This window comes from Oreochromis niloticus, linkage group LG16, assembly GCF_001858045.2.
Source record: "Oreochromis niloticus isolate F11D_XX linkage group LG16, O_niloticus_UMD_NMBU, whole genome shotgun sequence".
NCBI classification, from domain to species: Eukaryota; Metazoa; Chordata; class Actinopteri; order Cichliformes; family Cichlidae; genus Oreochromis; species Oreochromis niloticus.
The window spans coordinates 30,464,512-30,481,791 of NC_031987.2; the positions used below are offsets into that span (position 1 = coordinate 30,464,512).

At 41.2% G+C, this 17,280-nt stretch overlaps 1 protein-coding gene across 2 annotated transcripts in view; it reads right to left on the bottom strand.

Moving 5' to 3' along the window:
* Positions 1–1,418: 1,418 nt before the first annotated feature.
* Positions 1,419–17,280, bottom strand: part of LOC100711216 (SH3 domain-binding protein 4) — a 46,066-nt gene continuing 30,204 nt past the window's right edge. For both annotated transcript variants that reach the window (XM_003449506.5, XM_025903909.1), the window contains 2 exons: positions 4,596–4,784; positions 1,419–4,179 (listed from right to left, as the gene is read on the bottom strand). In XM_003449506.5, the coding sequence (XP_003449554.1) occupies positions 3,955–4,179; positions 4,596–4,784 (414 nt within the window). In that variant the 3' untranslated portion in view covers positions 1,419–3,954. The remainder of the gene's footprint in view (positions 4,180–4,595; positions 4,785–17,280) is intronic.

A 17,280-nucleotide genomic window follows, 5' to 3' on the forward strand; every position in this document is an offset into this window, starting at 1 on the left:
TGACAGCACATTTTGGCATCTGGGTCTAGCAAGGCATCTGCAATTTCTTTGTCACCAATTCACAGAATTTATCAAACACCTTGGCACAATCACTCTTGCTGTTTCTGGGTTAAAGTCCATAAAGTTTCTTTCAAAGGAGATGCCAGTTTCCAAGAGACTCTTTAAGCCCAATCACACAGGCCTAGAGACTGGTTGGCAACTGCCTGGCTACCACCAGTTGCAAGGCAAAAATAAGTATTGCCTGAACAGATGTAGTGGTTGCTGATGGTTGCTATGAAATTAATTGCTAATTGAGTCATGCACCGATCAGTGACACTCCCCATATTCACCACGAGTTGCTAGGGGAAAAAAACTGCATTCCTCCAACTGGTTTGCAAGTGGTTTTGGAAGTTGTGTGCTGTCGCTGAATGAGATTGGTAACATAAAGATCTAGGCCTGACTAACTCAGACCTTAGCTTTGCCATGCACCATTTTAACATTAGCCCAACTTCTCCCAACTTTTTGCACACATGCTGTCAGGCCTGTTAACAATAGTTTTCTTCAAGACAAGAATCTTTCCATTCTTGGAAGACTGAGCAGTTTATCAAAATGAGCTTAAATTTCAGATGTCAAAGAGCCATAAAACTGAAAAGGCAGAAATCAAAAAACTTTACTTTTACCACCAAAGTAACTTTCCAGGAAATTATACTTATAAAGTCTGTGCCATTCCAAAATTCCAGTATTCTCCAGTACATTTATGTTGAGGAATTTTTGAGTTCTATATGTCTCTCCTTTAAAGTCTCTAGTTAAAATCCTCAGTCCAGATAGTCTTTTATTTGGTGAGGACTACACTTGATTACCAAGACAGGCATGGACAGCTGCTGTCACTGCAGACTATGGTCCTTCCACAGATGGCTGCTAAAACTCACACTCATCAACTGATGACAAAATTAATTTCATACTGACCCAAGTGGACCCCAGTAAATTTGCAGTTGCGGAAACTATAAAAGCCTTCCTGGTCATCTACACTGGTGATTTGCTCTATGCACGTGATCAAGAACCTCCAGCCCCCATCTTTAAGAAAATGGACAGTATAATGAGAGCAGTTCAACAATGAGAACAGGGACTGGTACAGATCATCAACCCTTTTTTAATGCTACCTGAGCCACCCTTCTAGTTTCTCTTGGTCTTGCTATGTATAGCCAGAAACTACCCAGAATCTCTCCTGCATCCCTACCACCTTCAACTGCACACTTTCTCAGCCATTGTTTTTTTTTTCCACAAACAGAGCACTGATAACACCTGAAACATGACGGCCTGTCTCCCATGCTTCAGATAAGAAGTTTCCTGACTCTGGTGCCCTGTTTGTTGGTGATGGTGGTGGGGGTGAGGGGGTTGTTTGTGTAGCCAGCAGCAAGTCAATTCTCACAAATGTCGTGTACAAATATTTACATTTTATTTAGAGTCTCTTCCGTAAAAGTATGCAGTCACAAAAAAGGTTTTCAACTCAACACTGGCTGTGTCACTAGCACATTATACAGTATGCAGCACTGGGACGAAAGCTAGAGAAGCTTTGATAGACAGTGTCATTACAACAGTGGTCTCAACATTGTACATGGTTATTTGTGTAGAGCTCTACTCATTTTTGGCAAGCTTTATAAAAACACAGAAAGGAAAAAAAAAGACATAACAAAGATGAGAGAGTTCAGAACTAAGAGATGCGAGTTTGGTTACTATATGGAGGTACAGGCTCAAGGTAATCGTTAATCAAGATGTAAATCCTTGATGGACCAATCCTAACACTCAGTCAGTGTTCTTGATTGTTTAGTTTATTGTGACCCATATTTCAGCCAGTTCAGTTTAAGGTCCCCATTCAACCGGACACAGTGTATCATGCCCATCTCCACTGTCCCCCTTCCATCTCTCTACTTTGTGCTTTTAGGGCTAAACATGCTTCAGTTTTCTCCCCATAATTTACGCCAGTGCTCTTCTCCTCGACTTTACTTTATCCTGAAATAAAATTAGCATCTAAACCCCACTTGCAGACACACACACACTTCATCATGATACTACCGTGTAGTAGAACAAAAGCACTCTCCCAAAGCACAATGCAATGCAGCTCATTAAATTTACTTTGTTTTGAGTCATTCTGGAGCAAAGTTACAAAGTTTTCTCTCACAAACCTAGCAGTTATTTAAGGTAAACCAATTATGCTATTCCCTTTTTTTTCTTTGAAAGTGGTCATTACTAACAATGAACACGGCCAAGGTTTCAGATAATGAGGTCAGCATATGTAGAAGGAATCCCTGTGTGTCAAAAGCTCAGGCTTCATGCTACTCTAAATACTCTTTCAGACATTTTATTTTACTTTTGGTGCTTTTTTAATGTCAGTATGAAGCAGTGTTTCTACGCTCACATCTCAGGCTATGAGGATAGAAGCTCCACCTATCTGCTGTTCATGCGTTCTTTACGAGGGGCAGCCAATCAGAGGAAAGCTGGCTTAAAGAGGTGAACAGAGAGCAAAAGTAGCTTGTTTCAGACAGAGGAGGAACTGAGGGGCTGCGGTAAGGCCATGTATAAACTCACAAAATGCTACTTGAAATTAACTGAGGTCCACTCTGAAACAGAGATTTTTAGATGTGCAAAGAAAGGCAGCAGGAAGCATTTGACCACCTAACGTTAGCAAGCAAGTCACATGCATCCTGTTGAAGTTCCTTTAAAAGAGAGTCTCATAACTTAGCAATTCATTTGAAATGCCTTCAGGCACTTATTTGGGTGAGATAGAGACAAAAGACCTGCTGTGGTGATCCATAAGATTTGAGTGGATTATCTAAATTAATTTTGATTTCAATCATCTGCAGGGAATAAAAACTACATGTAAAGACCCACTTGATTTAAAAAATGATTCTGTCCGAAAATAACGTTTTAAGCAGCTCGCCACAGTTTGACTTCTACTACCATCTTGTCTGCTGCACAAGTTTTGCACAGATTTTAATTCAGGACTCTTTGAGAGACCTTTCTCTCCCACGATGCATTCACACTCCTCACACAAACTGGACTGTGGAGGGTTAAACATGCTCAAAATTGCCTAATGGGAGTACATTCTATGTCAAACATGGACTGAGGATGTTCATGTCTGACATTCTCAGTCTTGGAAAGGTTGGGGACAAGTTGAGTGAACTAGAACAAAGTGAGTATGTCTCAGGTCGAGGCTGATTTATCAATTGATGTTTAAAAGGTCAAGTTTGTTACAATAAATTTAATCAGATAACAATAACATTTTTTAGGAGCCCAAAACTCAAAAGATGATTTAAAACTGACACAAGGGTTTTAAATTTTGCTGAAATTAATAATCAGATTAAATCTAATAAATCCACTGATTCATGTTCTATGAAAACACTGCACGTTTCAGTGTAAAACTGAGTGTACAATATTAATAGATGATTCTGTCATCTTCAGTCTCAGATCTTCGAAAATAGAGGACACCAAAATATTTGAAGACAGACCAAAGGTGATGCTTCTTAATGTATAAATAAATAGAACAGATCTGACACGTGAGGATATGAAGATACAATATCTAAAAATGTCTTTTCTTAATAAAAATGTCTTTCTTGGCATTCAATCCACAGAGCTTAACCAAATGGTTGCTTAAAAAACTGCTGTGCCATAATAAGAGTACAAAAATACATAACTGTGCAAGACTGAAGCTATTAAAAGAGTCTCTGTGAATACTGCGAGCTCCATACAGCACTGTGTTGTTTGCTGGGGACATGGGGCCTGTCTGGTGATGTTGCCCTGGGCACGAAGAGCTGAAGGCAACGCTGCAGGAACAATCAACAACGTACGACAGCAGTAGTGGCATTCAGAGTGAGAAAACAGCTGATATGCAGCATTTCAAACGGTGCAACTTTAAAAAAGAAAAAAAAAATTTGCTCCTGAAGAGCAAGGTGTGCTGGTGTGTGGCAATGCTAGGGTTCAGATGGCGTAGTCGTCCTGAGCAGAGGGGCTGAAGGCGGAGCTCCGCAGGACATCCAAGCAGTTGACCAGGATGAGTGTGCCGGTCAGGTGCTTCCAGCGTTTGGTGATGGGGTTCTTCATCTTGTCCAGGCCCATGTGAAGCTCTTGGATCACATCCCTGTAGCTGTCACCAATCTGAGCCGCCCACGTGACCAGGAAGTCGTACGCTGGCTTCCACATAGCCTGCAAACAGGAAGAGAAACAAACGTCTAATGATCTCCTGGGACACTGACATGTCTGAAAACTGTCATCTGCTGACAGAATGATACAGATTCACTCTGTCCTCTTGTGATTTTGACAGAAGGGAAAAGTGAAACATTTGTATTTCTCAAGATCTCTCACTGTTCCTTTAAAACAATAATCAGGTCAGGAATCACCTACAGTTTGAGCTGCTTAGGTCAGCTGATTTCATCCTCTGGGGAACATGAATATCTTAATGCTACAGATTCAAACAACAGACAAGCAAATAACTGAGTGTTCACTCCTAAAACATAATAAAGCTAATCAGGCTTGTACAGAATGGATTTGTTGTTTTTGCCAGTTGCAACTGAAGTTGTTGTTGTGTGAAATCTTTGTTTTGGATGTTAGGACATGCATACCTCGCTGTCCACCACCCCGTTCTTGTCACGGTGTGGTGCCTCGTAAGCATCCATTTGTTGGCGCGAAATCTTGACGAGCCTCTCGGCCATCTCCCTCCAGCGGCCGGCTACCTCCACGGCGGTGGTGAGGAGGACAAAGTCCATCACCAGTCGGGCTACAAGACCCTGACAGTCCATCTTCAACAGGGCCTGCAGAGAAAGGAGAGGGAGAAGATTTCGGACGTGGGTTCTAAATAAATTATTCAACTTTGAGTGATGGAGGTCGATTCAGATTCAATTCCTGATTCTGAAGAATTCTGGTTTGGAATCAGTGTTCATTTTCAATTCAATTCAATTTTATTTATATAGTGCCAAATCACAACAACAGTCGCCTCAAGGCGCTTTATATTGTAAGGTAGGGTTAGACGCCTGACAGAAATCACCCTCTACAAAGACACAATTAATAAATAAATGCACATCTACAGGTTTCAGTCCACTAACATGATCCCATGTTATTTTCCACAGCTGGCCTCTCTAACCCACTGCAAATCTCAGCTTTGTGCATTTTTTACGAGCTTTGTGTTGGATGTAGAAGTGAGAGCCTTGTGCTGCTTCAGTAGCATATGTCATGTCTGGATTTATGTGAGGAATGCAGCTGCTCAACACTGATACACACAGGATCCAATATGAGATCCAGTACACAACAGTGACATGTCTGATGTCCAGAGTGTCCCAACATTTTCTTACAAAATTCCTCAATCTGGTCAAAAATGTCTCTGGTCTTTTACCATGTTCATGATGTAGTTGGGTCTAAATAAACAGTAATTATCTGACTTTCATCTAACTAAAAATAGGACAACTGAGGACAGAGAGAATAAAAACTAAGAAAGAAAAATGCACGACGCTAAAGTGACTCCTGTTTGTTTGAATTTAACTGGTTTGGACAGGAGCCCGGCCCCTCCCATCAGCCCCTGCAACCTCTCTGTCTCTGTCAATTCTGCCCAGATGACTGGTGATTGTGGGAAAACTAAAGACTGCGGAGACTCGGTGTGTTCCTACGGCGGAGAGGACCTGCAGCATGTCAGAGCAGATTTGCAAATCCAAATGAGTCTCATGCAAATAAGCGCATTTCCACTAATGTGTGCTGACTTTTATGAGTACACTTGTGAAGACAGTGTATTCTAGAGGCTTATATCCATTTATGGAGGAATTTTCATAAAATGAGTTGCAAAGTGTTTTTTGAGCTTTATTTTGTTAGACACAGTGAAGAAAGGTCAGGAAAGCAGGGGAAGACATGTGGTAAAAGGCCACGGGTTGGACTCGAACCCAGGCTGGCTGCTCTCAGCAGTGTGGCATGTGGTCACCCACTCAACACACTAAGCTGAACTGGCACCCGCGAAGTACAAAGTACTTTACTGAGAAACGTGTCAAACAAAACAACAAAGAGGGATGTCACACCTGGAGTGCTAATCTTCAACCAGTGCAAGTTCAGAACTAAGTCTGAACTTAAGTCTGAATCCAGCCCTTTACGGAAGCTAGAAGGCCAAACAGCACTGATATTAACTTTAGGCCCAGGTTTGTGCAAACAACACTGATTTCTTTTTGATAGAAATGCGTGCAAACTGTTTCAGACTGTATCACAAAATGAGGACCAAAAACCTTCTATTCCCAGTGTCCTCACAAAGACAGAAGTGCCGGGACACACTCGGATGCAGCCTTTGACTTGCAGACTCAACAGAGCGTAGGTGAGTTTAAAGCTCCACTTTGGACCTCAGCTGGATGTGCAGGAATGTGTGGAACGACAGGATATGAGGGGGGGTGGTTTTGGGGTGAGGATGGAGGGAGACTGGGGGAGGGGGTAAGGAATGCAGATGTCATGCTTCAGCAGCCTCTCTCGCTCTGAGACGAGACCAGAGGATGAGATAGCGGCAGCTGGGGGCCAATCAGACGGCGTTTCGCTGTTCTGCTGGAATGCTGATCTGTCGCCACATTACATCAAAGACGGAGAAGCAAACTGAGTCGATCAGACACTTCTGGACAAAATCTGCAGCTGAAGTTTGACTTGGACTTTGAGTGACAGACAGAATCACACAATGTTTGTTTGGTATTTTTCTGGATATCTTTGTGAATGTTAAGGGGAAAAGGATTTTAGCAATACAAGCACCTGTTTCCTTGCTAGATAACAACAGGAAATTCCTGCCAAAATAAAGGAGAACACTTCCTGTCTAAACACAACTTTAAGTCTCTAACAATATTCGAATTTGTTTACTGCGGTGGAAACAGTTGGACTGACAAAGTCCAGCAAACATTAGGAAAATAAACACATATTTATTGCATTTCGTAGGTTCAGAGTTTTTGATTTTATAAACAAGGCAAGTTTAACTGAGATGTTTTATTTTGCTATATACTGGTATTTTAATGTTTAACGTTTTAACGTATTTCCAAAAAAAGAGAATAAATATTCACATTCTCGACAAGGAACTTTATGAAAACACACAAAAATAGAAAATAAGCACATGACACAATAAACATAAAAAGAAGCGACTGGTCACTATAAAGATAAAAATGCAACAGCACAAAAACCAAGAACAATGAGCTAACACACCACCCTGTGTCCTGCCGCAGAGCACACAGCCATGTGACGACCAGAGACCGAGGAATTCCAATGAAGGCTCATGAGTTAGACGAATCTCAGCTTTGAGGTTACAAGATTGAAGCAACTACCATTACAACAGGGTCACCAACAGCCACCCTAGTACCAACTATAAGCTACACAGCAATGGCTAATGAGAAAATACTTTACTTGTGGACAAAGGGTTAAAGGGGCGCTCACACAGGGTGACTTGACGCAGTGACGTGGTGACCACACACCATACAAGTCAGTGACATTTAAGCCCCTTTTCGATTAGTACCTACTCCGATCAACTCGCCACGGTTTTCAGGGTTTTCCATTAGGTCACAGTAGGGCTGTTCGATATAACGATATATATCGGATGACGATATAAAAACGTCTATCGTTTCATTTTACGCTATCGTTTGTTTCGTGGTGTCGCAAAATAAACTGTTTACGACAATATTTTTTCATTATTTTGATGGTCACTGTAGTGGCTATATTAATTTCCTAAAGTTCTCTCTTTCTCTTATATTTAATATAACCACACTACAGACGGACAAGCGCTTGTTTTTATGCGTTGTCGTTAGCAACAACGACGGTAAAACCACCTTGTGTCCGCTTGTTTATTTTCCACATAAACCTTTCACAATAAAGCTCAAGATCCTGTTGAGACTTTTCAAAATAAACTGAATCACGTGAAAGATGCAGAGTATTTACGGATGAGAAGCAAAAAAGAGCCGTCAGGTGCTAAAAAATAAACCTTAGACTCAAACGTTAGAACAGGCTTTCCCCCGCAGCACGCTGTGTAATAAATACTCACAAAGAAAACGGCGGCCGTTACAACTTATGTCTAAAAATGTATCGTTTCATGCATCAGTTAAAACACTCGACTCCAGGTACGCGACGCGCAGCTGGAAACACTTCACGCAAGTCGAGCTGCCCGAGATTCACAGAATTTACAGAAAATGTTACATTTTTGTGATTTATATCGTTATCGGACGATAGATGTCTTAATATCGGGATATGAGATTTTGGTCATATCGCACAGCCCTAGGTCACAGCACATGGGACAAGGTAGCTCTTTAGTACCTGCTCGGCTGGGGTTCCAAGCAATCCAAACAAGCACTAAAATGTGACGTTGTCAGACTGCATGCCACCGATTGGCTGGTCAGTAGCTTCACTCGATGAGTCATGAGAGCATCTCGTTCACGAAAATCAAAACTGCCAACTGCTACAAAAAACAACGCTGTGGTCCCTGAGGCTGACGAAAAGCCACAGACTGAGCAGCAGGTATATATTCGCTTCGATATCCACCTTTGTTGTAGCGTTCATCTTGCACATTTATTGTGTAGCGGGACGCACAGACAAGCATGCAAACAAGGTACTCCTGGGTTGTAATGGAAAACCAGTCGATCCGAGACGAGTAGGTACTAATGGAAAAGAGGCTTTAGCAACTTCAGGGAATGAAATAACTGCTGTTGGTGCAAAGTGGGCGGCTCCAGAATTAATGTTTTCATAGCTTGAAGTCAAGTAATTGAAGCAACTATCAACAAAAGTAAAGGATACTGCTGATTGACATATGAAAGGTTGGTATATAGATTAGGGGGTTACCTAGGCTGCTTATGTCTGGATTGTCCCCTAGCAACCACATATCAGCTACAAAGCAATGCTGAGTGAGCTAATCACTTGCTGTTCCACAGGGGCATCTGAACTGAATGTGAATGACTGAAGCAGCCTACCTGCTGGTGCTACCTTCCCTACCATTGGCGACCCAGTGAGGGCTAGGGTTGGAGGTAGGGTTTCGTTAACAACCACCCCTTTTTAAAAGTCTGAAACTTCATTGAAAATGCAACATCTTCTAGTTTCTGAAAATGTGCCTATTTAGCATGTTGCTAAAACAAAACATAATAAAACCCTTAATCTAACCCTAGACAGGTCATTGGTCACCTGGTAGATCTTATCACACTTTTCTAGGGTAGTAGCACAGTGGTGTAATAACTGTCGGCTGTAGCAATGGTCCTTATAATGACCACTCAGTCCATTACAGGCATGATGCCTGTAACCCTATCTTACATGTGATCTGTAATGCTGGTGTAGCTCCAGACACAGTACAGGTTCTATGAATGTTTTTTCCCCGCAGTAATGAGGTCCATTTCACTGTCTGAGTTTAAAGAAGATGTTCTGTAGATCCGCACTTTGGTCTCTTTTTGGGGCGTCTTGGTGGTTGGAAATATTCTCCTTGCTGTAAATTTTTGATGGCGTGTTGTAAAGTATTTATCACAGAGCGTGGCTCCCTTACGAGTCACCGAGTCTGATTCTAAACTAATAATTGCACTGCAGAAGGCCGAGCTGGGCACACTGTCATTATTGCCATTTAAAAAGCTTCTATGCAGTGGGATAATACTCTGCCTCTATAGAGGAATCAACTGCTGTGCTGTGTTTTTCCAAAATGTCAGCTGCTTTATGTGTTATGGGACTCTCTGAATGTGTGTGTGTGTTTGTTAAATGCCACCGAGTTTGTTTCACCAGCTCAGCAATCAGTGCTCTGAAGCCCTGCAGCTCTCCCTGCTGCATAAATCATCTGCTTGTCAAAATGAGAAGAAAATTCCTGCAGACATATTTTCAGAGATAACGGCGATGTGGAAACGAACGAAGCGGGTGGTTTCGGTGTCTGTTGTTACACACTAAAACACACACACAAACACACAGAGAGAGAGGGTGCCTTTAGACTTGTAGAAAACAGCCAAACTGAAGCTTAGGTGTGACCAGCAATGACAATTTTGATAAATGATTTGTTTCTTCCATTGTCCTGTTGCAGTTTTTTACCCTCACCTAGAAAACTGACAGTCAATCTCTCCACTTCAATCTCCTCTTTATTATTTTTCTATCCCATCTTCATTTTCCATCTGACTTCCTCCACCTCACCCATTTGCAGCCTCTGCGCTCTATCTTAGGCGCACTTCTTTCTTTCTTGTCTGTTCTTTCTCCTCTCTTTACCACTTTGCGAGCAGTGGCATCAGCCTCAAAAACCAAAACCTTGGTGAGATTGGAGAGCCCAGCTGCTGGTTTTCACCCTGCATCTGAACTCTCCTAATTCTTAAATAACTCCCCCCAAAAAGGCGGAATCTCCTGAGAGTAAGCGAGCTGTTGTTCAGACAGTTATTCCAGAAGCAGCAACTCACCACACCCAACCACTGAAGGAGGGGGAGGAAGAGGAAGTGGAGGGAGGGAAAAAAAAGAGGAAGGAGGCCAGGGATGGTGAAAAAAACCCCTAGACTGATCTGTGTACAAAAATGGCATAGCAGAGAGCAAATCGCATATAATGGGCCTAGCCATTTTTACAGAGCCCTCCTCCAGAAATAGGATGTTATTATTATTCCCAAGCTCGATTTGCTCCACTGATCTCACTGCAAGTAATTCAGTGGGGTCAGATGTTCAGCTGCAGAGCTGAGTGAGAGCTTTGAAATGAAAATCCCCTTTTAGCTCTGAGATACAACAGAGGTCCCCCACCCCAGCCCCCATGTGGTCTCACGCCTCAAGATCTTGTGGAATCTCTACACCGGCATCTGACTGAAAGGAAGAACAGGACGTGGGGTTTCTTTGGTGCTGAACAGAAGACATTCAGCTAAAAGAGCAAAGCTCACAGTCTTTTTTAAGGGTGACAGAAGGAAATGTGTTTATTACATACTAAACTTAGTGAGCCACTTATCGTGGCGGGAATTCAGTATTTTAGTGTACTGAGTGAAAGGAATGAAAGCTAGGAGATGGGTGTGGCATCAAAGACCGTTCTCATACCCCACATGCTCACATAAGTCATGAAATTTTTGACTTTTTGATCTTTTCTCACACCATAATACGGACGTTGGTTTCTGTTGCTCTATGTCAAACAGTAATAGAAACCAGTGGTTTTTTTTAATTGAATCTATGATATAGCTCTTGACAATGTTGCTGTGAATGAATGTAGAAAAAAAAAGACCTGAAAAAATCTCTAGATCTCTATATTGTGATACTTAAATTGGATTCAAAGTTTATTTGGTTGTACAGCTTTAATATGTTTTTCAGCCATTATAATTTTACAGTATTAAGAGTAACATTTTGCATGGCTTCATTAAATATACTGAAACCACTTCACTATAACTGATTCTGAATATTTTTGTACACTTTCCTTTTTTAGATTTGCCTGAGTTTATATGGAAGTACCCTACTCATCTATAAGGCATTTATCTTGACCAGACTGATATGGTCCACAGACCTCAACTACTTTGAGCAGGCACAGAGCAACCCTGAATCCTAATATCAGAGATGCATTTGAAAGTCCTGACAAGAAAAGCAAACTAACATCAGTGTTACTGAGGAAGCCAGCACTGACCTGCCACCATCGGGAAACACCAGAGATGGAAACACAAAAGCCTAATCAGACTTAAATGATGCTCAGAGGATATCTGGAGAAAGCTCAAAAAAATTTTAAAAAAAAAATTTACATACTGGGAATACCTCACAAAGTTGCAAGGAGATTCTTTTTTTTCACTCTTTCAATGAAAATGAACAAGCTGCCACAGAAAAGCTACAGCACACTCACATCAGTGTCCACACTGAAAAGGTCTGTGGAGTTGGTCTTTTCAGTCATTTAAAGACCCATTTTAAGAGCACCACAGGAGGTCCATCACACTCCACTACTTTCTTTAAAGTGATCACTGATGATAATGGTGTGTAACACTGTTACATTTATTGTTGCATTACTACTGCAAATGACCATCAACAGAAGGTACTTTCAGCTGATCCCCTATTTCCCAAGAGGCCACCACAGTGGATGGATCCACATGTTGACTTGCCACGTGTTTTTCCTCTTCCTGATGCAACCCTCACATTTTACTCAGGCTTGGGAGAGGCACTAGGACTACAGCAATGTGAGACCCAGTTAGGCTGGGTTTGTTTGTACCCCTCAGAATCGAGCCAGGGGTCTTTCAGACGTAAGGTTAATGTGTTTAAGTAATAGACTTAGGTGTCTATACATTTCCCTTTAACCATCCAATCCTTGTCATAACATAAAATGACTGCATTTGCAAAAGAATTTTAATAGTTGTAATAATACATGTTTTGTCATTGTCATTTATATTTCTAACACAAATGCTGGCAAATTATCATAAAAATTGGATTTAATCAGTTTCCAACTCTGTGCGGAAGAGAAAGACAGAAAGGTTCTGACACTAACTTGTCAGAAAAACATTAAATATTTACAAGTTTATTCCCTCAGATTTTTATGATTAAGCTGCAGAGAGATTTTCCTAACATCGCTACTGCTTTAGCCATTTTCCATTAAAATGCACACTATTACTGCAAAGGCAAATCAATGTTGGCAAACGAATGGTGCCTGAGTAAGCATCTAGCAGGCAGGTTTACAGTTTAGTGTAAAAACCTGAACGTGCCCAAACATCATGTTGAGGGAGAGGTTACAACAGGCCATGAGCAGATAAGGGGAGAGGAATGGAGTGAGTTAAAAAGAAACTTAAAGGGGAGTGCAGGACAGAGAGAGCCTGTAAAAACTTGTCCAGAATTTCTCAATCACACAGCACTCAGTTTAGGACAACATAGTGTTGAAATCATGTAATTTTCTTATAACACCAATAAATATTGTTCAATTTTTTTGATATGGGTGGGTCTCTACCAACCCCTTAGGGAGATGTCTCGCTCTTTGATGTAAGCGTACTGTTATCAGGAAACCTTAATGTGTCTGAAGTATGTGAATCCCTTGCAACGCCCTAGAAAAGTAGAATTGCAGCTTTAAAAAATAAAATGATTTAGGTTATATGTTAAAATTCTACTTTTCTGCTCTTTTTCTTAGGTTCACAGCAGTAGTATCTCCCAAAACATTAAATCTGAATGCTTGCATAGCATCTACAGCATTTTATTGAAGATTAAGAAGTGCTGCTTTATAATAGCTTTGTACAATTTGAATAAAAGCATGAAAAATTAATAGAAAAAAATACAGTTCATGACAAGACTTTGAAACCCTCAAGCTGCAGAAATTCCTCTTCAATCTAATTTCTTGGTGAACAGAATGCAACCAAATGACACTGAATGGATTTGGTGTCCAGCCCGACACTATGAAAGCGTCTGCTGAGGTTTTCCTGCTGCTGTGGGTGAAGCACAGGAAAACACCAGCAGAATCAACACTGAGCTGAAAATGAAACCACATCACATCATTTTCTCTCTTTGCTTTTCCATAACAGTTTCACAGGGAAGGTCTCACATGCACCGACATGCACACACAGATTAGCTACCAAAACATACAATAAAAAAATCTCAGATTACAACACACACACAGAGGGAGAGTGACTTCATTCTCTGCTCCTGTGTATATTTTCATAAGAAAAAACTATCTGCTGCTAGATTATATTAGGCTTCTAATTCTTATAGAACCTTTAACAGAAACTTGATTATACTTGGACCTAATTGCAGGTTTCATGAAAGAAAATCAGAAAAGTCAGAAATCTGTGATTTTACACTGTGTCAGACATTTTTCGTCCTACATCTCAATTTTTTTCCCCCGACATGTTTTTATCTTTGTCACAAAACCCTTACTGTCACACTCTCTTGCTCTGGAGAGTGTTCTCGTGTGTGTGCAGGTTGCCGCCCTGGTGCACGGAAGTTAATAAGATTGTGAAGCAGCTGGATGCACACACCTCATGCCCATTCTTTATCACACTTCTGTGCTTTTAAAGGCAGGCTTCTCCCATCCACCTCCCCCAGCAAGTTTAGCTTCAGTAGCTGTAACATTAGGCTCTTCTTTTCATGCTTTGGTTTTTTTCACAAATACATACCTGCTGTTTCCATCTTTAGGAAACTCTTAGTGTGTGCTTCATATCCATGTGGCCCCCAAAAAGAATTCACAACTGACTTCCAAGTTAAACTGGAATTGGACTTTGATTATCAACCTACCTGCCTGCTTATCAGTTAGTTACCCTGCTTTCCTGCAGCAGAACTACAGCAGAACTCTGGCTCCTCTAGCTATGCTCACCACACCAACTCTCTCCTTTCTCTGGTCTCCAGAAGCCGATACAGACTTCCAAACCTGACTATTCCCCCAGGTTTTTAGATTATTGATGTAGACGCCTCCCTTACTCAATCAATCTCCCAGAACATTGCCTCAGATGGTAAGCTACATCCTGTCTATCTTCATCTGAAAAGAACGACGATGTTGTCATTAAGCTAGCACCAGAGGGAGTGGAAACATTGGTTCCTTCTTATTGGCAAAGCACACCTGATCCAGGTAATCAGCAGCAGGTAGGGCAGAGATATCTCAAAAACAAGAAGGATGCTGGCCCTTGAAGACTGGAGCTTGACACCCCTGCTCTAAGAGGTCGAGCCCTGTCATGCTGGGTAGGGACTGTTTTGTGGGTGTTCTAAATTACCTTTTACCTATTGCTCGATCTCCAGGGATATAAGACCAGACGCACATTCCCAAAGAATGTCCCGATGCTCCTCCCATAAATATGGGTGAACTAACATGGAGAGACTGACATGAAGCCACAGTCCACCAAGACTAGACAACATGAGCCAGACCCAGGAGGCGGCCCTCCCAACTGCCTTCATATTCCCTCCTCCATTCACTCTCAAGTAATCCAATGAGCTCAATGCTGGGAGATTTGCATGCCATCTTCGAGTGAGTTGAACCAGAAACTTTATTAAACAAACATTCTGGTGGCCTGCTCTGGAAAGGGAGGTTTGTTCTTATGTGTCAGCCTGCTCGGTCTATGCCTTAAATAAATCCTTCCTACAACCCCCATCAGATCTACCAAAAGACCCTGGCATTGGAATAGGTTTTGTTACTGTAAAAGTCTAAGATTTTCTAAATCTTTTCACTTCAAAGCACCTTCTAAATTGCTCAACAGCTTAGAGATAGATAATTTATTGATCCACCATGTTTTTCACCTTCCCAGCATTCCTAATGACACTGGTTCAGACTGTGAGTGTCAGTCATTTAAGGTGTGCAAGGATTTTTGTAAAACGCTGGGTGCTTAGGTTAGCCTTTCCTCTTGGTTTTACCCCAAAGAAATGCCCAGACAAAGCGGTGTAGCTCTGTGCACTGTACAGCCTTCTCCAACCAGTCTACCTAGAGCTCACAGTTGCTTTGGATTGAGTGCACATGCAATACACTCACGCCATCAGCAACAGGAATGAGAGTCTTTAAAGCATCCCCGTTTCAAACCAAGGAGCAAGAGTTGGCAGTGCCATCAGTCCACCACCACCTACATCACTGCTATAGGATTTGGAATCAGACTAAGGCAGTGCTTCTTTAGACAGCAGAGCAGAACAAACAACTGGCAGACCACAGGAGGACCCTCCTCTCCCAACTATGTGGCAGGTCACAAAGTTTGCCTCTCTACTAGAGAGTTTCCACTCAAAACTGACTAGGAAGATGGCTCCCATATTATCGGACCCTGTTTTATTTTGTTATTGAAAGACTAATAAATCATGCAGCTATTCTTAAACTCACAAGGTCCATGAAATTCACCCCACTTTTCATGTGTTTGTTAAAACTCGTCACCTCCAGCCCATTTCAGCCAGTAATGTCTGGGTTTTGTCAAAATTGAAGTAATTCTGAGCACAGAAAAGTACAGTCAGATTTGCTTCAGCTGGAAAGCATCTGACTGGTAATGCTTTCATTTTTCCTGGATTACAATTATCCCAAACATGCAGTAAAAAGCACACCTGAATATACGCAAATCAACCACACAAATGTTATCAACAATTGATTGGCCTTCCCAGAGCGTGGACCTCAACATTACAGAAGCATTGCAGGATCATCTTGATAGAGCACAGAACATAAGGGAGCCATCGTCCAAAGAAGAGCTTTGAATGTCCTCCAAGAAGCTGGGAGAAGTATTCCTGAAGACTACTTAAAGTAATTATAAGAAAGCTTGCCTAAGTTTGGGGTTTGGAAGTGGCCATCGCAAATAGTGGCTTTCAAGCTCATACGAACTGAACAAACTTGCCTTTACCATATATACTGTATATATATATATATATACTGTAGCTCCATATATACTTGCACATCTTTTAATAAATTAATGCACCTATTTCCCATTTTGCACAGTACTGTAACCAAATGATTATTTGCTCATTTTTACTGTTAAAATATCAATCTGTTCATAGACATCATCCACCTGCTTCAGACAAGTTCAGATTAGTCCTATGTGCAGGGTCTGGGTCAAGGAAGACTAAGGGAAGGACAATGGGGTCGTATGGATTGCAGGCGCCTGCTAGTCCACAACTGCATCTTCTGTTTAGTTTGGGAACAATGAGGCAGGAAACATCTGCAGGTTTGAGATCCAACAGACATAACTTGGATCATTTCCATTATCCACAACAACAACAAAACTCTCTTGACATACCAGCAAAACTCACATCTGACTGTCCTGCAGGGCCAAACTATTACATGTGTGATGGAAGCTATATTCACACCACTATTTGTATTTACACACTGAAACAATTCCACATAAGATGTATTAAATGAAATAATAGTCAAGCACTTTTTATAATTTAAAACTTCACTAAAGCTCCAAGCAGCATCTGAAAGGGTGAAATTGAGCATAATAATAAACACACCCCAGTTTGCTTCATGATGGTTGTTTGGCTGCTACATAAATAAATGGTTTGTAGACAAAGTAAAGGAAAAGTACATTGATGGTGTAAATGTTTTCTTTTTTTATACATAATGACACTTTATTTTTCTGTTGCCAACTGAGCTTTCCATAAATCTGAAATCACTCCCCATTTATTACACTATTTAGGGTGCTAAATGTTCATGTAGTCCCCAGCATGTCTCCCCTTTACTTCCTTTAAAACATCTACCATCTATGGCTGTTTTATTATGAGAAAAAAATGCTTATTTTGTTTAGATGAGACATTTTTACAGCATTATAACACAGATTTTTTTTTCATAATGACTGATAAAATCACAGACTCCCAGTTAGTCACACAGAGACTGCTGAAATAAATCTCCAGCTGTACTCCCAAGGTATCGACAGAGATGTCAGGCTTGTCCCTGCCTATTGATATAAACAAACCTTATGGAAAAACCACTAGAAT